At 40.2% G+C, this 22,290-nt stretch overlaps 1 protein-coding gene across 1 annotated transcript; it reads left to right on the top strand.

Annotated features, from left to right (window-relative positions):
- The first annotated feature begins 354 nt into the window (after positions 1-354).
- RGS21 (regulator of G-protein signaling 21) lies at positions 355-11,219 on the top strand. The gene is made up of 3 exons (XM_019530571.1): positions 355-457; positions 5,899-6,065; positions 11,013-11,219. The coding sequence occupies exons 1-3, from the start codon at positions 355-357 to the stop codon at positions 11,217-11,219; spliced, it is 477 nt and encodes a 158-aa protein (XP_019386116.1).
- The last annotated feature ends 11,071 nt before the right edge of the window (positions 11,220-22,290 follow it).

Here is a 22,290-nt window from a genome sequence, read left to right as displayed (position 1 = left end):
ACACAAACCTCTCTATATTGCCTTCTTTGACCTCAAGTAAGCCTTTGACTGTCAGCCAAGAGTTGTTGTGGAGGATCCTTCTGAAGTATGGATGCCCACTAAAATTTTTCACAGTTCTCTGCCTGCTCTATGAGCAGTATGTGAGCACTGGTTCTTAGTAATGGTTCTATCATAGAACCCTTTGAGGTTAAAATGGTAATCAAGCAAGGCTGCCTCATCACTCCAGCACTCTTCTCAATATTCCTTGCTGCGATGCTACCTAAAAGATGGGACTGATGCTTAACATTAAGAAGACTAAGGTCGTCCATCAACAAACTCCTAATGAACAGTCCCCAGCTCTGGTAATCCGGAACCATGGCAAGACTCTGGAGAATTTTGAGTATTTTCAGTTCCTTAGAAGCCATCTCATGGAAGACTGACATCAATGAAGAAATCCAACATCAGCTCAAATGTACAAGTACAGTCTTTGAATGCCTGAAGAAATGGGTGTTTGATTATTGCAACATCAGATCCGAAACCAAGCTCATGGTTTATCAAGCAGTTGTCATCCCCACTTTGCTGTACAGAGGTGAGATATAGACAACATACAGGAGACATCTAAATTAGTTGGAGAAGTACCATCAATGCTGCCTGTGAAAGTTCCTCTGAATCCAGGAGAAAGACCGATGAACCAACTTTAGCATTCTCCTGGGAACGATCATCCAATGTCAAGTTTGTTGTGCTGGCCATGTCACCTGGATGTCTGACTCCAGATTCCTGAAGCAAGTTTTATTTTCCCAACTCAGCCAAGGCTGGAAGACAGATAAAGCGCGTCAAGGATGTCCTCAAGGCCAACTTAAAAAAATGCAACATTGATGTCAACTTGTGGGTCACTATCACCCAGGACCACCCCAAATGGAGGAACAGTCTGCTGTAGGGACCTCAGTCCTTTGAAAACTCATGACAACAACAGGAAATGAAAAAATTTGAGCAGCAAAAACAGCATGTCATGGACCAAATCAAGAATCCAGTGCCATCCCCTCACACAGAAACACATATTCAAACTGAAGCAGAGTCTGAAGAAGTTCAGAAAAGGATAGCTAATGGCTCTTAAGTTACCTCAGCCAAAATTCCTTAAGTACCTTTGACTGCATCCTATCTGTCCCTCCTGCTCTGAAGCCATCTAGCTTCTCTAAGTAATCGATAACCTGTTCTGCCATTACTCTAAGCTTTTTGTCTCCTTCCCTGTTTCTGCTGCCACCTGCAATTGTCATTTGGTACTTGTTCCCTATTTCTGATAATGGAAATTAAAAAAGGCATGAGGATTAAAAAAGCCTTCTCTGCACTGCTTGTGACTAAACTGCCTTCTGCATTCTATAAAGGGCCTATGAAATCTCTGGTTTTCCACTGACTTTTGATATAACTTTAGAATTTCTTTTTGTTGCCTGTTATATTCCTTGCCAGCTACATCTTAAATTGTGCCTTGCCCTTTCCTAATTTTCTCCCTGAAAGCCCATGTGTTATTCTTATACTTTTCCCTAATGGAAAGTAACCTGGGTGACCGAGTTTTCACTTTTTATTGAATTCCTTTTTGACTTTCAACTGCTTGAAGAGATTGCTATCTAGCCAGGATTGTCTTCAGTTGCTCTTCCCCTTCTTCTTTCTCATTGGGATAGCTTGCTTATGAACCTTTAAGAAAGCCTCATTAAAGTAGAGCATGCTCTCCTGGACTTTTTTTACCCTCAGACTTGCCTCTCAAGGGATCCTACCCAGTAGGTCCTTGAATGTGTTAATGTCTGCTTTTCTGAAGTCCAGTGGCCTTATTCTGGTGATCTCCTTCCTTCCTCCCTTCAGGATATTGGACTCTTATAATTGTGTGGTCATTGTCACCCAAGTTACCTTCCACCTTTCCATTCTCAACCAAGTTCTTCCTGTTTGTGGGCGTTAAGTCAAGACAACCTTCCTTCCTCATTGGCCTCTTTACCATCTGAAACAAAGTTATCCTCAAAACACTCCAGAAACTTAATGGACTGCTTTTATACCGCTGTGTTTCCCTTGTCCCAATAATTAAATTAAAGTATTAAATTAAAGTATTATATCCCAATAATTAAAGTTCTCCATGAAAACCAAGCCTTGCAATTTGAAAGCTTCTGTCAGTTGTTTCAAGAAGACCTTGTCTACCCCAGCTCTTGGTTTGGAGTCCTGTAACCGATGTTCACCATGGCATCCCCCCTGCTGCTCTCACCAGGCCTACCTTTCACTTCATACTGCACCTCCGAACAGGTGTACATTGCCTTAATATATATAGAGCAACACATCCTCTTTTTCTACTGCCTATCTTTCCTGAAGAAGATATCCCCATCTATAATTGTACGCTAGTCGATTGAACTATCCCACTGTGTCTCTTCATTTTGCCTCCCCAAGAAACGAGGTGCATGTCTTATTGGAAAATGTGTAGTATTCAAGAAAATACTGAAAGTTATTATGCTTGCAGGGAGACCTGTGATTTTTAGATCATTTAGGTCGCTTTTGGGTGCAGGCCTCAGGAGACAGGCCTGTCATATTCCCCTGGATGAAACCCTGTGCTCTAGCCACTTTTAAATCTGTTTATCAGCTGCCTTAACCCAAAAAACCCAGTTTTGCTACTTACATTCCTTTTCTCTGGGTGCTTATGAGAGGGACTGATTAAAGTAACTGAAAAACCCCACCTATTCAAAACAAAGATTTTTTCCTTCTTTCTCTCAGAGATGCCTAGCACACAGAGCAGAGTTAAAACAATAAACAGCACATCTACACTGATACCTTAAAGTCAACCCATTGCCTGAATCTTTGCTACCTACATCACACTTTCTAGCAGGCAGCAAAGCTATCATTAATGGGCTGTTTATCTGTTTTGCACTGCAGTAGGATGAATCCTAGGCTTGTTTACTGAATACTTAGATTCATAGAAAATAGGGCTGGAAGGGACCTGAGGAGGTCATCTAGTTCAACCACTGGCTCAAAGTAGGATCATCCCAAATTAGATCATTCCAAACAGGGCTTTATTAAGCTGGACCTAAAAAACATCCAAGGATGGAGATTCCACCACCTCTCTAGGTAACCCATTCCAGTGCTTCACTACCCTTCTAGTGAGAAAGTTTGTCCTAATATCCAACCTAAACTTCCCTTGCTGCAACTTGAGGCTGTTGTTCCTTGTTCTGCCATCTGCTACCACTGAGAACAGTCCAGCACTTTAGAACCAACCTTCAGGTAGTTCTAGGTTATCAAAAGCTGCTATTAAATCCCCCCCAGTCTTCTCTTCTGCAAACTAAATAAGCCCAGTTCCTTCAGTTTCTCCTCATAAGTCATGTGCCCCAGCCCCCTAACCATTTTTCTTACCCTCCATTGGACCATCTCCAACTTTTCCACATCCTTTTGTACTGCATGGGAGTGCAAAACTATACATAATACTCTAGTGTAGAATAGAGGGGAATAATTACTTTCCTTTATCTCCTGACAATGTACCTCCTAATGAAGCCCTGTATGCTGTTAACCTTCCTGGCAACAAGGGCACTGTTGACTTATATTCCGCTACTTGTCCACTATAACTCCCGTGTCCTTTTCTGCAGAGCTGCTGGTTATCCAGTTGGTCCCAAGCCTACAGTGGTGCATGGGATTCTTCTGTCCTAATTGCAGGACTTTGTGCTTGTCAATGTTGAGCCTCATGAGATAATTGTAAGCATCAGTCTGAAGATTATACCTGTTCTCCTTCTGGCTTTTCTCTACTTAGTGACAATAGAAAAAGGAAGTAGGGTACAAAGGGGCTGGAAGATGAAAACAGGGAATTCTGCTTGAGGCTTGCATGCCAAGGTAAGTCCCAATGCTGTGAAGGAAGGGGGAAACTAGGAGGTGAGTGGAAGGATGGACTGCTAGAGTAGAAGGTGGGTGAGCTAAAGAACAGACAGCTATAGACCAGGGGTAGGCAACGTTTTTTGGCTGGAGTGCCGAAAAAACCACAATGTCTACCTTGGAAGGTGCCAGAGTGCTGGTATGCCAGAAAAAAAAAAATGAGGTGGGGGGGAGGGAAAAGAGGGGGCGTACTTGACAGGACACACTGTATGTTAGTATATTTAATAATCATAAATGTTGCCTTTGTTGTGTATTCCTTTTTTGTTGAGCATGTTGCAATGAGAGAGAAAAAAGTGACATATAAGAGAAAGAGGAGAAAGAGAGAAAAAGAAAAAGGAAAGCAGAGAGAGAACCAGACACATGCACACAGAGAACCACGTGCACAAACACAGAGAGCCCGAACACATCCAGAACAGACACAGGCACACACTCATCCAGAACCAGACGCATGTGTACACACATAGACAAACAGGACCAGACAGAGGCAGACAAACACACAGAACCAGATGCACGGGCACACGGAGCTGGGCTCCTGGGCCACTGGACAAAGTCCACTCCGAGGCATGCATGCACCTGCTGGTATGGAGCTAATGCTGGAGAAAGGAGCAGATGATTGCAGCCTCCCGGCTGCAGCCAGCCCAGGCTCTGGGTAGCTGCTGCCTAGCTGCCTGCTGGGAGCAGCCCAGGCTTCCGTGGCTGGCAGCAGCTGCCTAGAGCCCAGGCCGACGGTGGCGTGCTGAGCAAAATGGCCTCACATGCTGTGCTCAGCACACGTGCCGGGGGTTGCTGACCCCTGGTATAGACCAATGATTTTCAACCAGAGTGCCATGGCACCCTGGGGTGCAGCAAAATCTTTTGAAGGGTGCCATGAGGTATAAAGAGATAAGCAGGTATGAGATAATAAAATGCAGGCTCAAGTTCTCCCTCCTTGTCCACTGCTCCTCCCCCGGTGCCTGGCCCCTGTGCAAGGAAGTAAGCACAGTAATAAGTAGATTTTTTTTTTTTATGAGTTGATGCTTAATACACAGAAGTTACAGAGAGCTGCTTTGAATCAAATGAGGGCAGGACTTTAGTATAAAAAGGTTGATAACTTCTGGTATAGACAAATGTGTGCAGGGGATTGAGGGGGGAAGTATATTCAACACTACCTATCCATACAGACAAACGAAAAAGTCCTTCCTGTCACCTATACTTCAATCTTTCCTTGAAAGCATTGCAAGTTTCCCTTAGACAAGATAAACCATATCTCTGTCTGAGAGAAGCAGACTGTCATGTCAGAGAATGTTTTTTTCTGTCTCTATATCTCAATCAATACAGGTATCAGCCTCAGTCTACTGACAGCCCACTTACTCCTTCATTAAATTTAGCATCTTTCAAGTATAGGATTCCTTAAGCTATGGTAAAGGAAGACAACTAGGCCACACACCCCAGTTAATATAGATAGGTCTTTCAAATAGGAGCCTTATCTTTGTCATTGTTTCATATCAGATTCATTCCCTCCTTTAAGGTAACTCTTGGTAATCAGGCACAGTAATATCAAACAAATAGTCAAGTGACTATGATGTTTATAAAAATAAATGCATTTATTTATAATATCACTTTCTACCACAGGTGTAACTGGTGAGATTTTTGCAAGGGGACAGCATATCCAGCCAAGGGGTTAATGCAGCTGCTGCTACATGCACAGAGCCTCTCACAGCCCCTACTGCAGCCTGGCTTCTGCTCATCCCTTTTGCCCTGGCAACAGTCTGTGGCTTCAGGGGAGAGGCTGTAGTAACCCCCCCACTATAGCAGCATCTCCTGAGCAATGTGAGGCTGATGAGGGGACCAGGGACATGAGCCCCTAGGTGCACCACTGGCCCAAGTGCTGCTGATTCCAGTTGCCAGAAACAAGGGACAGCCATGGATTTCATGGCATAGTATAGTGCCATTCTGGCACACCTTTAGCATCAGTGCCCCAGGCTCATGCCCCAGTTTCCTACAGGTGGCTATGCTACTGTTCTCCACACCTCTTCTTGTTTATTTCTGCAGATGGCTTGGCTGCTTTTAGAGCATTCCTGAAGTCAGAGTTCAGCGAAGAGAACATTGAGTTCTGGTTGGCCTGTGAAGACTTCAAAAAAACAAAATCCTCTGTTAAAATTGCCTCAAAAGCCCAAAAGATTTATTCAGAATTCATCGGGGCTGATGCTCCAAAGGAGGTAACACGGTTATTCATAAATGTGTTGGGTATCCGCGGGGGGACAGGATGAAAGATCTCCATTAACCTTAGAGGTATCCACCTCCAAAATGTTCCGATGTATAGGAACAGCATCTGTAAAAATCAGTTGCGCTCAGCCATTTCCCTGGAAGGCAAGATGGGCTGTACTCAGTCCATCTGCGGGATGGATCCAGCCAATGGGCCTAATCCAGGGCCCAGTAAGGTCCAATCCATCCACAGCAGCATGGTCCAACCCCAATGCAGTCACATGAGCGGCGGCATGATCCAACCCTAATCTGGCTATGCAGGAGAAAGGAGCGTGGCCTAGCCCAGGGGTGGGCAAAATGTGGCCTGCAGGCCGCAAGTGGTCTGCCAGGCCATTCTATGTGACCTGTGGGGCCCCTACAAAATTTAGAAAATTAATATTTATCTGCCCCTGGCTGCCTTTCATGCAGCCCTCAATAGCTTGCCAAAACTCAGTAAGCAGCCCTTCACCAGAAATAATTGCCCGCCCCTGGCCTAGTCCCTATCTGGCCATGCAGGGCATTGAGGGGAGGCAGTACTAATTGCTAATTGGCAGTGGGGGAGGGGTGGCAGTAGTAATTGCTATTGCCCCCACACTCCCCACAGTTTCCCAACCAATGGGGAGTCCTGCAGGCTGATGCCATGGCTCTCTGGGTCAGATTTGGTCCAAGGTCCAGAGGTGTTTGGACCCCCCTTGGTCTAAACCAAGAGGCATTTATGAAGGAAAAACAGCTAGAAATACAGACAAATAAACTTCCATGCAATTTAAGTTCTAGCTTGGTTTTACTTCTTCATCAAGAAATATATGTTGTCTGGAGCACACAGATGCATGTATTGATTAAATAATATTTCAAGAAGGCATGTTTGAGGTTCAGCTCTATGCCCAATATTTTTAGGAATGAGGAGGTTTGTGTTCACTTTGCTTTGCTTTCAATTGACAATATGCTTCTTTATGATACAATAAACAACATTTCCTCTACAGAGGAGGTAGGTAAGAATGTGCCAGTGACCATTATGTTTTTCATTTCCTTTAACAGTCATTTTTGATGAGATGAATTTTGAAATGTAACATTTCAAATATGCGTGTCATAATGTTCAATTTGATTATTATATAAGAAAACGCTTTGTGTGAATGAACAAATCTGCTAATTAATTTTCTCTATGAAGTCCTCCCTCATAGGCTTTTACACTGTTGTTTCTGCTTTTGATTATGACAGTGCTTTGAATGTTCATATGTCTTATGGCTGATCAAAGCTGTATTAAGCATTATTAAAAACAGAAACCTTCACAAATATTGCAGGGCCAAAATCCAAGAAGGTGTTGAGTACTTGCAACATGGAAAATAATTGGAGTTATTGCTTCCCAGGATTTGGTACATGAAAAATATGAGTGAAACTATGTAACTGCAGACAGTAACAAAAAATACATTATCTTAATTAAATGCTAATAGTGCTGTTTAGGAGTAAGAGAGAATTCAGTTGTCCTCACCAATCACTTCATTTTATTTCAATTATATGCCCTTTTTTCTGTGTGAGATAAAACAATACTCGGAGGGGTTTTCAAATAACAGCAGCCTAACCAATTACAGTAAGGCAGCTGATGCCTGTGTAAATTATAACAGAGGGAAAGAATTACAATAGGAATTATCTAAATTATGTTCAATTGATATTACTGAATTGCTGAGGAGAGACAGAGCACCATAAGTCTGTGATGTTAACAAAGCACATTCAAATTCAGATCTAGATATTTAAATCTAGAAATGAGAATCAGGATGCAGAAGAGGAAGTGGAATGTACCTCTCAAGACCTTTACACAGTCTTCCTGCATTGGTTTTCTGTGGGACTGGTGCTAAATTGATAACGTTGGGAATTTGGTGCCTAAGTACCTTTCAAAATCTGGCCTTTGGGTACTTTTGAAAGTCCATTCCTTCATTTATATTATGTGTGGGGTTTAAAATAGGGATTTTACACTATATTGCTTTTATTTACCACACCATAACAGAAGCTTGCTACTACACCACTTGCATCCCAAGTTCCAGATTATAGTAGTGTCATTTTTCCTACTATATTTATATCTTTCTTTAGGCTAACCAAACCCATAACTACTTCAGCCTGAACCATCTAGTAGTAGAAAAACTCTATGCAATCTATTAAAACTAAAAACAACACAAAACAAAAATTGTTTCAAGAAAAATTGGCAAGAAGATAGATTAAAATCCAGGACATGATATCTGTATGATTAACAGGAATCTTTTTAATATAGTTATCTCATTTCCGCAGAATAACGTTTTCATTTATTTTTTCTTTATTAAAGTTTTATTAAAGAACACAGACAAAGCCTTTTGTAATTTGTCATCTCAACTGACCAAAATTGAATCAGATATGATATTACTTATGAATATGAGTCCAAGGCAATTGATTACAATATCTCATGGGATAATATCCAAAAAAATGCTAGTAGTTGGAATAGGCCATTTTTGTAACTGACTATAGAAATATAGAAGGCTGAAGTAATACTGATTTAATCTTTATTACCTTATTACTGATTGTTACTCTTAAATCACTTCATAACCAGTGCACATCACTTTCACATGAATTTGTTGCTTCTTTGTGTAATTTTCTTTGGATAATTTCTGATAATATTTGGAGAAAAGCATATGATTTACCCAAAAATGAAAAGTAATCTTTCACATTGATAAATCCAAAGCATGTACCATATTTTGATAAAACAGCTGTTTTCCAAAATAGAAAAATAGTTCCCTAGTTCAGATTTAGAAACAGATAGAGTGTTCAAGCATTATATATAGTTTCTGAGTAAATTGTTTGGATCTTGCATCTACCTATGCAGGAGTAAGTAGGTGCTAAATATTACATCCATTATACCCTTCCCAAAACAGGCAGGTAGGGATTGGGTTCAGCTTTGTCTTCATTCCTTCCCATTCACTGCCTAGTATGACTAAGATGAAATGTGAAGTGATACATTTTGTTTCAGGCCTATATGTCTGCAGCAAATTTATGTTCTCTGTCCCACCCCTACAACTGTCAGCTCTTTCCAAAGCATGGATGATTCATATGAGAACTTGAAGTTCACAGTACATCTTGAAATTACTGCTGGGTTAAGGAAGCTTATGTATCGACCCTGAGCTCAGGACTCTGCCTAAAATCACACCCTTGCCCATTTGGGCTAAGTACAGATAGTCAAAAAGCCTGAGGCTGAATCAATTCAATCTTCACAGGCTAGTCTGAGCTGCATAGATTGAACCCATAAACAAGTGAACAGGCATTCACTTTTGATTCTGGAAATGCAGCCCACAGTGGCTCAGGCCAGAAGACTAGGGGTGCTAGAGCATGCCTACCTAGGCCAAGGATAACCCACCCACTCTGCAAAGAAGGGTTCTGCAGGGGTTGTGCAAAGCATCCTGGGATGCTGGGGGACTGAGTTAATTCAAATCTGGAGGAGATCTGGGACAGAAGTTCAATTAACTGATTTAACTTAAATCAGTTAAGTCTGATACTACATCCATCTGATTTATTTTAAACCAGTTTTAGCCACTTTGAAAGTGGTTTATATGCCCTAAACATCTGTTGTGTTACAGATTTGAACCGGTTTCTCATTACTTATACCAGTTTGTGTGTAATTACTGTCCCTAGCCATAGGGCAGCTTCCTCTTCAGAAGTTCCCATCAGGCTTTACAAACTTCAGTTAAATTTCACAACAGCTGTCACATAGACAAGTATAATTATTCTTACTTTATAGATGGGTAAACTGAATCTCATAGCTGGAGAACATGTTGGCGTCTGGGCTACTAGTTCAGGTTCCAACAACTAGGAATGCACGAACAGTTAATACTAGGGATTCTAAAATGTTTCACCACTGAGTGGAGAGAAATCATTTTGTGGGCATTTCTTTTCCCATTCCATTTAAACACTTCTCTGTTTCATAGTCAATTAAGATCACTGAAACAACCACAACAATTCTTTATGTAAACAGCAATATTAGGAAGACATTTAATATTTGAAGCTGGAACAAGGAGGAAAGCTAGTACTATGTAATTATCTTATTCTCGTGGACCACAGTGTTGTCTTTTTTTATAATTAACCATCTAAAGATGAAGGACAGAAACTCTACTTGTACTGTGAGCCACACTGATTAATACCTTTACAAATAAGAAGTTACACATCTGTGATTGATATGGAGAAGAGTACTCTGCTTCACTGATATTTATATAGCCATGGGAAGACAGGACAATTAAGATATCCGAGTCTATGGAATTGTGCATAGTATGGAACATCTTTTGCAAACGTTAGTTCTCAAAAAAGAAATGCAAATATTTTATTTTGGTAATATAATGCATTATCATTTTCAGCATTTATCAGTCCTCAAATAATAAGATGCAATGTTTTTCTTCTTTTTTTTATAGATATCATCTCTTTGGGAATCTTTACATGTGCTCTGGGGCTAGAGTGGGGAGTGCAGGGTGCTTTAATTAGAGCAGCTCCAAGAGCTACTTTAATTAAAACACCTGCAGTATCTCATGTATTCAGCAACCCCATACTTCAAAATGGTAGAGGGGGCGCTTTCGACAAGATTTAGTTAAAGCACTTCTGCCATGATTTTGGAGCTCAAGAAAGCTGAATGCATGAGACGTGGAGGCTGCTGGAGCATCTCAACTCAATTAATCAAGTTTTCTCTGACACACTATAATTACAAAGCAGCATCCCTGCATGTCTACAGGCACCCTTTAAGACTAGAGAAGCAAATTAAACAAATTCAGTATGCTTGAAAGCAAAGGCATGACCTTCCTCTTGTTTTGCATCAGACTGTGTTTTGAGGAGAAATTCAAATAATTATTGTGTTATATATAGATACAAACTTCAGTTCTCCAATTAACTTTAAACAAATTTCTGTCACCCTCTCTCCACAGATTAATATTGACTTTACTACCAGGGACCACATCTCACAGAATATCTCAGAACCAACCATCAACTGTTTTGATGAAGCTCAGAGATTAATCTATAATCTCATGGCCAAGGACTCCTTCCCTAGGTTTCTAAAGTCAGAAAGTTATAAGGAACTAGTAAATAAACAACAACAGAACAGAAACCAGAAAAGATGGCTCCCATTTTTGTGAAGAGGGTAAATGTCAAAAACACAAGGGTTATAAATCTACCTAAATATATTTCACTGCAGTTCAGTACAGAATAATATATTATTTAACTGGTTATACAGAATAGATCTAAAGCTTCCTACTGCCATATGGTTTTGAAATCCAGAATACATCTAACATCATAACTAATAGCTCCCACTGAGAATTTTTCAGTGAAACATTCTTCACTGAAAAATTCTGATGCAAAGTCAAATTTTGGGAAAGGAAAGGGATCAATTTAGATAATTCCTTAGCGTGAAAATATTTTGAAAAATAGCTAAATGATTTTATCCTTTTAAAATTAAAGTTTTCTGGTTTTAAAGAGGTTTTTAGCTTGAATTTCTAGGCTAAAATATAAAAGTGGTTGAAATCATACTCAAAACCCCTTAATTTATTAGAAACATATTTTCCTAGATATTTTACTTGAAAAGGGTTTAATATTTTGACTTTTCATGATGATTTGAAGGGGAAAATTTTCAAATCTCAGAAATGTGCACAGGATTAGAAAATTCAGCTTTACTTTCTAATTTTTACTCATAAATATTGAATATTTTACCATACCACCTAGGATACATTGAACTAGGTAGGCAATCCTCTGTTCCTAGAATGGCATCAACAAGAACCCTAAACTTACAGAAGTCCATAGGCTGCTCTAAATCAATTGTTAAAACTCAACCCGTGCCCAGCAAACTAAGAATTAAGATTTTTAAACAGTCTGCAACAGGTCCAATACTTAGCAGAAGCTGTAGTAAAGTACTATTGTGTTGTTATTTTTCAGTTCGGTAGCATGTTTCAGTTGATTATTCTATGGAATTATATTCTAGAAGTATACTTAGAAGACAAAATCCACAAATATTCAAAATTCAGCATGTCACTTAAGTTTGTATCAGACCCATATCCTATGACTTAGTATCTAAATACTTTCCAGACCAGGAAATATGGTTTTCTAAAAGAGAAAGCCTAGAAATCATAGAAATGTAGAACTAAGAGGGATCTTAAGACTTCATTTAATCAAAGACTGGTGTTCCAGGTAAGGATCAAATACTCCTTGGACATATTCAGTACATGGTTTTCTAGCCTGATCATAAAAACTTCCAAAAAGCAGGATTGTATAACTAAATAGAATCTATTCTATTTATCCTATCCTCATGCTTATCTATCCTTATAGTTCAAAAGATTTTTCCCAACATTTAACCTAACGCTCCTTTGTTCGAAATTAAGGCAACTGCTTCTTGTCCTACATACAAAAGGCATAGAAAATCATTGATCTCTGTCCCCCATAACAACCTGTTACAGTTTAGAAAGCTTATCACATTTTCCCTTCAGGCTTCGCTTTTCTAAAGAAAACAAATCTAATCCTTTCAAACTTTCCTCTTAATTAATGTTTGTCAAACTGCTTCTCATTCTTCTTGCTGTCCTCTACAAACTTTCCAATTTCTACCTCTTTTTTAAAAGAGTGATGCCCAAAATTTGACTCCTCTTAATACATCTTAGAGTAAGATGTGCATTTTTTTCTTTCTTTGTTGACTGCATTTCTTATCTATTATAACCTCCAGATCCCTTTCTGTAGTACCTGCCTATCCAATTAAGCCCCATTTGTATTTGTACACATGATGTTTCCTACCTAAGCATAGTTATTTCACTTGTCTTGATTGAATTTAGTCTTTTGGATTTCAAACTGTGTCCCCATTTTACCAAGATCATTTCAAACTCTAACCCTATCCTCAAAGGAGGACTCTTTCAAAGTTTGCAACCTCTCCCAACCCTTCACAACAACAAATTGTGTACGTACATCCTTTGTTCCATTAAATTGTTAGGAAACAGAAACAGACTGACCCCTACAGGATCATACTTGAGATATTCTCCTAGTTTAGTGAAGAATTATTAGGCTCTGAGTGTAGTTTTTCAACAATTTCAAATCACCATAAGGTAAGTGCACATCTAGAAGATATAATTCGTTTATTTATGAACTTGTTATATAAGAGATCTTCAAAAGCCTTACAAAAGTCAACATATATCTCATCTACCAATTCTCACTTATTCGGTAGACCCAGCTACCTTGTGAACAAAAGGAATCAGACTGATCTGATAATGTATGATCCCTATAAGCTGTTTTTATCACCTTACCTTTCCCTGTTTGGATATAAGTTGAATTGATTCTATAATAGATTAACATCTTCCCAGGTATCAATGTTAGATTGATTTGTCTAGAATTTCTTTGGATCCCCCTTTGCTCCTCTTCAAAGTTAAGTACTCCTTCGCCACTTCTCTGAGACCTCTCTCAGCACCCATTAGTTCTTGACGATGACTTAAAGGTTGCACTGACTAGTTCCTTTAGTACACTAGAGTGAATTTCACCAGGCCTTGCTGAGTTTAATAGAGTCATTCATGAATGCTGTGTGCCCCCCAGAGGCTGGGGGGACACGGTGAGCTCCCGCAAGTGGCAGCGGCAAACGGTGAGCTCCTACAGGCCGCCGTGGCACTGTCAGTGGTAGGGTATGGCAAGTGCCAACCAGTGGTCAGTGACCACCCACAGATGTTGCTGGCAGTGGCAGCCAGCGGCAATTGGGGACTGCCCACAGATACCACCGGTGGTGTTATTGGTGAAGGAGGTGGGGGTGGCGAGTGGCAATCACTCGCAGGTGCCGCTGGCAATGTCAGCAGCTCCTTTTTGCAGAGGTTCACCACCAATCACAGGGGGTGCATATGCACCCCCTGTGCATTGCCAATGGAGACATTTTTGTAAAGTATTCCATAATCTATTCTTTGCCTATGCTGAACACTTATCCTCATCTTAAAATACTTAGTTATGTATCAGGTCACAGTTCTTTTGTGACAAAAGAGAAAGAAAGGCATTGATTGTTTTGGCCTCTTCCTGTCATCCCAAAATACCTTTCACCTACAGATTCTCAACGTCTACTGTTCACAACTAAATCTAGAGAAGCCACTCGCCCACTAACTTCTGACACTGTAAACATTCCAGTAACTTATTGGATAGTTGAACCTGATTGCCATAATGCTTTTCAAAAGATATCTGGGAAAGTTAAGTCCTCTGTTATCACAAAGTCTTGTATTTTGAATGGTCATGTGAATTGCTCAGAAAAGTCTTATCTACCTTCTCTCCTGTTACATCACATCTATTCTTTTCTCCTTTTAATAGTGATATGCAAGAGGCTGCCTATATCCTCTTACCATACTTTGGAGAAGATGTACATATTTTTAATTAATAATTCAATATCTCCTTCCTTATTTCCCTGCTTGCCCTTCCTGAAAAAACTATACCCTTCTATACCACCTCTGTGATCTTTCCCACTATGTTTTAGTAATGCCAGTTACATCATAGTTTCCATTGTGTACTTTGCATATTCTTTGAGTTCTTCCTTTTTATTCCTGTAGTCTTGGTTTTGTGCATAGACGTTTTAGATGTTTGTCAGGTTGCCCCATTTCTCTTCCTCTTGTCCGTCCCATGACTTTGCTGCAGTTCCCACTCCCACTTCCCCCTTTCTCGTCCCATACCAATTCTGGCCTTTTGATCAGATCACCATTTTTTTTAAATTCACCTCTGCACTTTCATCACCACTTCTACTTTAAAATTAAATTAAAGCTTTAATCTAAGAGTGGAGGAGGGTTGTTACAGCATCTAAGGTGCTCCAATGGCCACAGCAGCCTTGGGACTGACTTGACTTGAACCATTGAAGAAGAACCCATTTCTTCTCAGTCCCCCTTCATGGGATACCACCCTGTGGCTGAGAAAGCTAAAGTCCTCCAGGAAACGCTACCAGATCAGGCATTCCTTCACCTCCAGTATTCACCTGTTCTTACTTGGGTCTACATTCAAATAGGAAGGTTGATAATATTTTTTGTGTCCCAAGTCAAAGCCTTGCAGGCACTGGTGATCTCCTCAGGATCATATCTGGCAGTATCATTAGTACCTATGTGAATCAACTGCAGGAAGAAGTGATAAGAGTACTAGAAAAGCCTCAGACAACCTCTTTGTAATATCTTAAATTTTGGATGAAAAAAGGCATGGGTTGACAAATCAACTTAAATGAATAACTTACTTCCCATTATGTCCTATGATATTTCCAAATATAACAAATCTTTGTGGCTGTGACCTCCTTCTTTGACCACTGAGGCATGCTCCCCTTAGGTCCCAGAACTGCACAACAGGTCTTCACTTTGATGGATAGAGAACAGGGCAGGGAGGGCAGAGCGGGGTGGTGAATAAAGTAACAAAGAAGCTACAGGGGGGGATACAGAGCTTTCCTCCAGCAGCTACTGCAGCTTAAAAGCTAGTAGAACCACCACGGCCCTACACAAAACCCTTCTTGTTAGAAGGAGGGAGCAGATAAGCTACTTGTGGAACAGTGTTCTCTCAAAATTTGTTTCAATCTACCTATGTATATTACTCTCTCTCTCAATGTTATGCACTTTACATGGCCTGAATCCCTCATCTTTGGAACAGAGATCAACAGTCTTATCTCAAGGAAACCTGTGATCTCAGACACAATTTATCCTTAATTGTGCGTTAAGTCAATTAACTGAATAAAGCAATGGCCAGGGCAGAGTATACATTGAATGCTATTACACCAATTAGAGGTTTATGAAGACAAGGACATTCCTATTCAACATGAGCAGTAAATTCAGTACTTATTGTTCCTTCACACAAAAAGAGGGTAGCAGTAATCAAAAGCCCCACAGCTTCTGACTCCTCCTTTCTTCAGGAGAACTTGTCTGCTGCCAGCAAGGAAATTCTTAATGATGCATATAGAGCAGAAGCTAGAGGTTACCCTACTCTACACATATTCATTTAAGGGTACAGAAGGTCAGTGAGTCCATGTAACATATACCATGTAACATGTTATTTAAGAGTCATCAGTTATCTTGAAGGTAAAAAGTGTTTAAGTGAGCTACATATACTGCAGAATTGTGTTTGAATTAGAATACATCTGCATTCCCACTGGCATAAAATCTAACCATTTACTGTCCAATAATGATAATTACTTCAGCATAACCAATCCAGGAGGGATTTCTGTTGCACATTATTGTCATTCATAGTACAAATGTGACAAATCACATAACTAATTGGTATAAGAAATAAGCAAGCATACCTGAATGTTTTCAGGCATAGAAGATGGTGAACAATTGTTCTCCAAACAGAACAGGCAGAAGATTGTGTCGTTTTGTGTAGGACTGTATGCTGTAATGGTTTTTATTTCTTATGTTTTCCAAAAAATAAAAGCGAGATTGAATCCAATCTCAATAAATACACACACTTACATAAAGTTTAGAAAGTTTTTGGTTTTGCATCTGAACATTCATGATCTGCACTGCATCTAGACTAAAGTTAACTGCTTAAAGCATCTAACAAAAAGACTCCTATTGCTACTCCCATTTGGTCTTGAGTGAAGATTTTGAAATTAAATGCACTTCTACTTTTAAGATTAACTGGATCTACTGAATTAACATTGACATCTTGTATGAATTCTTTAACCTGTTTATTGTTTTGCACATTCAAAGAATATATTTATAAATGGTAGAAAATATAGTGAATGATAATCAATTATGAATAATACTTAAAATAGCTGCTTCCTAACAACTTGGCATTAAGTGCAAATTAATATTTCATATTATGCCTCTCTCTATTTTGTATTTGTGTCATTTAAATTTTTCATTGAAATCTCTTACTTATTTACACTTTTTCCCCTACATGCTTTATCAATAAATATTTTGTGTATGGTTTCCATGAATTATCTTCTCTGCAAACATTTCTTTTGTACTGTGCACTTACAATCTTTCATTCACAAGTCACACTGCTAATTTTAATTACTCTCGGTGCATCTACACAAAACACTTTACTGCAAAGTAGCATAGTTTACTGTGCAGTAAGCATATACATCTACTCACACACACATGCTTACTATGCAGTAAAGCTCGTTAACCGTGAGTAAATTTACAAACTGCAAATGCAAGTAGCAAATTTATTTGCAATTACTAACTGCGCAGTAGCACTAGTGTAGATGCCTGACCAAGAGCAGAACTGCTCCCAGTCAGCTGGCCATCAGGGGGCAGGGGAACATTGGCTCCACACCGGGAGCAGGAACTTCCCCAGGGGCAGTGAGCAATGTCCCAGTCCTGGCCAAGAGACAGCTGTCTCCTCGCCCAGTGCTCCCTGCTAGCCCGTTGGCTAGTACCCAGCAGAAGCCTAGAGCTTCCCCTGGTTGTGGCAGGGGCCCATTGCAGGGCCCGAGGAAGTGAAATGTGTAGATGCCTGCCCAGAAGCATTCAGTCATGGGTAGTTTACGCACAAGTAAAACTGCTCCCAGATCTAATGCATGTGCAGACACACGCTCTTTATAATAAAGAAAGAATGCCTTTTCTTTCTACAGGTTTTAACCAACTAGCCATCTAAAAACATGGATTTAGCCACAAATGTTTTCATTCCCAACAATTCAGAACACATCAAGCCATAGGGAGCTGCACAGAAGCTTTTGGTACAAGACCCAGATATTTAAAAATGCACTCTCTGATAAAATATTGATGTTAGAGTATGCCTCATTCCCTTTTTCTGAGAGAAAATTTCTAATTCATTTTTGCAGGGGAGTGACATTATGCAAAGTATTTTCACACTATGAAAAATAGCTCCGACTAGAAGAAAACTTACAACACACTCATGGGCTGGGGGATGACTTTCTCAAGAGCACAGCAGTGGAAAGGGAGCTTGGAGTCATAGTTGACTCCAAGATGAACACGAGTCATCAATGCGAAGAAATGATCAGTAAAGCTAACCACACTTTATCATGCATTAGCAGGTTCATGACGAACAGGTCCAGGGAGATGATGCTTCCCCTGCATGTGGCATTGGTCAGGCCGCATTTGGAGTACTGCATCCAGTTTTGGGTGCCATACTTCAGGAGGGATATGGATAACCTCGAGAGGGTCCAGAAGACTTGTATGGTTAGGGGCCTGCAGGTAAGGCCCTACCAGAAGAGACTGAGGGACCTGGATCTCTTCAGTTTCTGCAAGAGAAGGCTGAGAGATGATCTTGTGGCCACCTGCAAAATCATCAGGGGGAGGGGAGAAGGGGGAAGCAAGGAATAGGAGATGCTCTGTTTACCGGGATACTCCTTGGGGTAACTAGGAACAATGGCCATGAACTGACAGAGAGCAGATTTAGGTTAGGCATCAGGAAGAACTTCCTTATGGTAAGGGTTACGAGAATCTGGAATGGGCTCCCAAAGGAGGTGGTGCTCTCCCCTACCATGGGGGTCTTTAAGACGAGACTGGACAAGCAGCTGGCTGGGGTCATCTGACCTCAGTGCTCTTTCCTGTCCAGGGCAGGGGGTTGGGCTCGATGATCTACTGATATCCCTTCTGACCCTAACATCTATGAATTTATGAAACAATACAGTAAAACTTTAAAAACTTGTGGTTCCATCTGGTCTAGGACTGCACCACTCATAGCATTTGTGGCAAGCTAGTCCAGGACATGTGCCATATATGGTGCCTACAATAGCCAGTCCGGGACCCATGTTGATTGTAGTGCCTGCCCTAGCCTGCCTGGGGGTGAGGGGAAGGTACCTCATGCAGCATGGGTCCTGGACTGGCCGGAGTGAATATGGCACACATTGTGGACTGTTTGCAGCAGGGGCTGCATGTGGTGCTCATCCTGGAATAAGTGGGACAAGGTATGACATGAAGCACATGTCCCAGCCCTACTTATGGGACTGATCTGGTGTTCACCATGTGCCATGTGTAGGTCCCTTCCAGAGACAAGGGCAGCACCAGGGGCTAGGTAATGGCACTTTGTGGGCCAGAACTAGTCTCTGGGCCATATCTTTGACACCCCTGCTCTCCATCATTTGCCAGCTTCCTCTTCCTCCCCACCCTTTCTTTTCCTTCTCTCTCAGTAAACTTTCACTAAAAAGTAACCCAGCTGACTTCAAGGAGGAAGTGGTGATTTCCTTTCAAAGTTCCACAGCTGGTGTTCCTTCCATAATAACACTAAGGGAAATTGTAACTTCCTCTGAAATGTAGCAGTTATGCTGAGCACTGACCCATTCCTACAGTCTGCCCTTCATCAAATTATAGTCATGAGGAACCAGTAATTAATATAATGGCATTGCCATCATTTCCACTAGTATGATTTACCCAAAGTTCAGACAAAGGTTTAGTGATTTTTCTCATCTATCCCTGTTCCTGAGACAGTCATTACTCAGAAGGCACAACTTCTAATGACATGGGTAGGACTTGTGTGCCATAGTGTAGAACTGCAGGATCAAGTCAACTTTAGTCAAGGAAAAGTGGGACACTGAAAACATTCTGCTGCCAGTCATGGTCTAAGCTTATACAGAAGTTCTTGCAGGAACAAACTTATATTTACAAATCTCCTAACCTTAATTTGTGCTCCTTTAAACATTTATGATCCTTACTTTCAGCACATCCATTCCATATTTGGAATTAGCAAGCAGGAGTTGCCCCAGTTAACTGATCTGCGATTGTTTGAAAAACACAAGACAGGAAAGGATATACAAAACTGAAGTATGAAAATAGGGACAATACAGAGGCAGCAGCAACCAGTTCTGAGAGTGATTTGATAGCTAAAATGCAGTTCTGATACTAGGTAAAAAAGACAAAAGACCTAAAACAAAATAAAAGCAAAACTTGTGAAAACTTTTCAACTGAAGTACCTAGGGCCAACAACATAAATATCTTTAAACAAACAGATCATTCTTAAGTCTCCATTTTAACTTTTAAATTAACATAGTAAATGCATTAGTAATGAGTTTTGCTGAACTCGAGTTCATTCATAATGTTGTAACAGAGAAGCAAAATTATACTTTTAATAGTTATTACTGGACTTGTGTGCACCATAACAATACCAATTCCTCAATAATCCCTTAATTAAAAATGTATTACTCTACAGGCCTGTGCTACAAATATGTTTTTGAATGGGACTTGTGACCATTCTATAAAATTAATCTGTTTCTAGTGTTTAACATGAGATTGAATCTTGAAAGGTTAAATAAATTAATCATTAAAAACTCATGTGTATCCAATAAAAACTGGCTAGTCACAATTAATTCATTTTAAAAATCCTCAATGCACCATCTGAATATCTTATGTAATTTAACAGAAATATCCAGCACATATTGAAATGATTCCAAGCTGAGCAGTAGCAATTCTGAAATTTCATGTGCACATGTACACACATATACATATTATATCTATAGGATCATATTATACACAAGAGCCAAATTCTAACGTCACTTCAAAGAATCTGACTAAATTCATAATGATGCAATATCTAGTTATTTCATCTAGTGTTTTCTTTAACTCCCAATACACAGCAGCAACACAGTACATGAAAATCTCTCTCTTCATTAAAAATAAAAATTATATCCCTGATGACAGAGGAAATAAAACTGGGTGCATTGTAACCTGAGGCTCAGAAGTCAGAAGGAAAAAAATATCAAGAAGAACCATATATGTATTGTTTTAAAAAAATCATGACTTTAGCCAAATCTATGATTTTGGAGGTCCTGACTCATAATACTCATAGTTTTTGAATGCTTTGGATTAGCATTACTATATTCTCCTATACATTGGTAGCAAAATCCATATGACTTCAGGAAAAAAAAATACATCCTAATGGTAGATTAGAAGGTAGCTTTAAGAAATCATTTAGCCCAGTCCCTTGCACTAAGTCAGGATGAAATATACCAGAGGAGCTGTATGATGAATAGCATTTGTTGTACACTTGACTGCACTCTGCTTACTGCTCCTTCAGAGCCTGGACTACTCATCATTTTACAAGTATCGGAGCCACCTCAAACAGCCTCCATTAAAAATAACATAAATATGTAAAAATGACTACTGGAAAAATCTTTCATTTTTACTCCCAAATGGGAATTGCCAAACTGAGCTGCAAGGTGGACAATGCTAAGTCTCAGACCACAGCTACATTTAAGGTCCTTTACCTTATTTATTTTGCAAAATGTATGTTATGTACAGATTAGACAAGGTTGTAGACAGTGGAGTCCTGGTGTCATTATGCATGCATAGGATGACTATAGGTTGGAACTCTCTGGAACATCTAAACTTCTAACCTTAATGATGTCATGACCTACTTTTAAAGGCTGAACATGCAGGGTGAGTGTTTGTTTGAGACCAAGTTGTTTGTTTTGGTAACCAAGGGAATACAAAAGTTAGGATCATTATGCTAATGAGAAGGTGTGATAGTTTGATTTGTATGGTGATTATGATTGACTTTGATTGATGGGAGTAAGTGAAAAATGATTGGAACGCCATATGACGGACAAGTGGCATGTTTTAAACCTTATAAAACCTGTCCAGGATCAGGGAGATTGGTTCTCTGGGAGTCAGCCTAAGGGGGCAGTGCAGTGCCTCGCAGAGTATGCTCGCTCTCTGATCTAGCAGAGCAGTGCAGAACAGAGCAGAGTAGCTTCAGGGCTGGACTGAGTTAGAGCTTACAGCATGAAAGAGCTGCACGGCTGAGCGTGTAAGTATAGCTAGTGTATAACTGATCTAGTGTTTAGTTGTTTGAAACCATCTGGAACCAAGAGTTAGAATTTGTGAAGTGAGTGAGAACTGGGTGTGTTGCAACAGTGATCGGGAGCAACTACGAGAAAGAGTCCGAATCACCTAGGCACTTGCCGGCCACTCACCTGGTTCACTGCATCACATTGCTTGGGTAAAATATCACCTACCCTTTTTGAGGTGCTCACTACCTAGAGTAAGGGAACAACATAGAAATCCTCAGGGGTGTGAGATGGTGCATAGCAGGCCTTCCCTGCCCGTCAGCTCTCTGGGGCAATAGTCTTCCACCTGACAGATCAGCATTGGATTTCGTAACGGTATATTGTTTTTAGTCTTGTAAGTTGTTGTGTTTGTTGTTTTAGTGTTCTGTTGTGATTACTTGTCATAACATACATACTTTGTTAACCTTACATACATGTGAAGTTTTTATTGGTAACCTTTGATCGGGACTAGGCAGTAGGTCAATTTCCAGAGGAATTTAACCTTTTGAGTGCTT

The sequence above is a fragment of the Crocodylus porosus genome, unplaced genomic scaffold (assembly GCF_001723895.1).
Source record: "Crocodylus porosus isolate Cpor-Errol unplaced genomic scaffold, CroPor_comp1, whole genome shotgun sequence".
In the NCBI taxonomy this organism is placed as follows: Eukaryota; Metazoa; Chordata; order Crocodylia; family Crocodylidae; genus Crocodylus; species Crocodylus porosus.
This window is presented reverse-complemented; position numbering and strand designations above follow the sequence as displayed.

Coding starts and splice junctions, on each gene's coding strand:
- RGS21 (XM_019530571.1), top strand. CDS start 355: ATGGCAAGACTCTGGAGAATTTTGAGTATTTTCAGTTCCTTAGAAGCC. Junction 458..5,898: donor ACATCAGCTCAAATGTACAA/GTACAGTCTTTG, acceptor TTATTTCTGCAG/ATGGCTTGGCTGCTTTTAGA. Junction 6,066..11,012: donor GGGCTGATGCTCCAAAGGAG/GTAACACGGTTA, acceptor CTCTCTCCACAG/ATTAATATTGACTTTACTAC.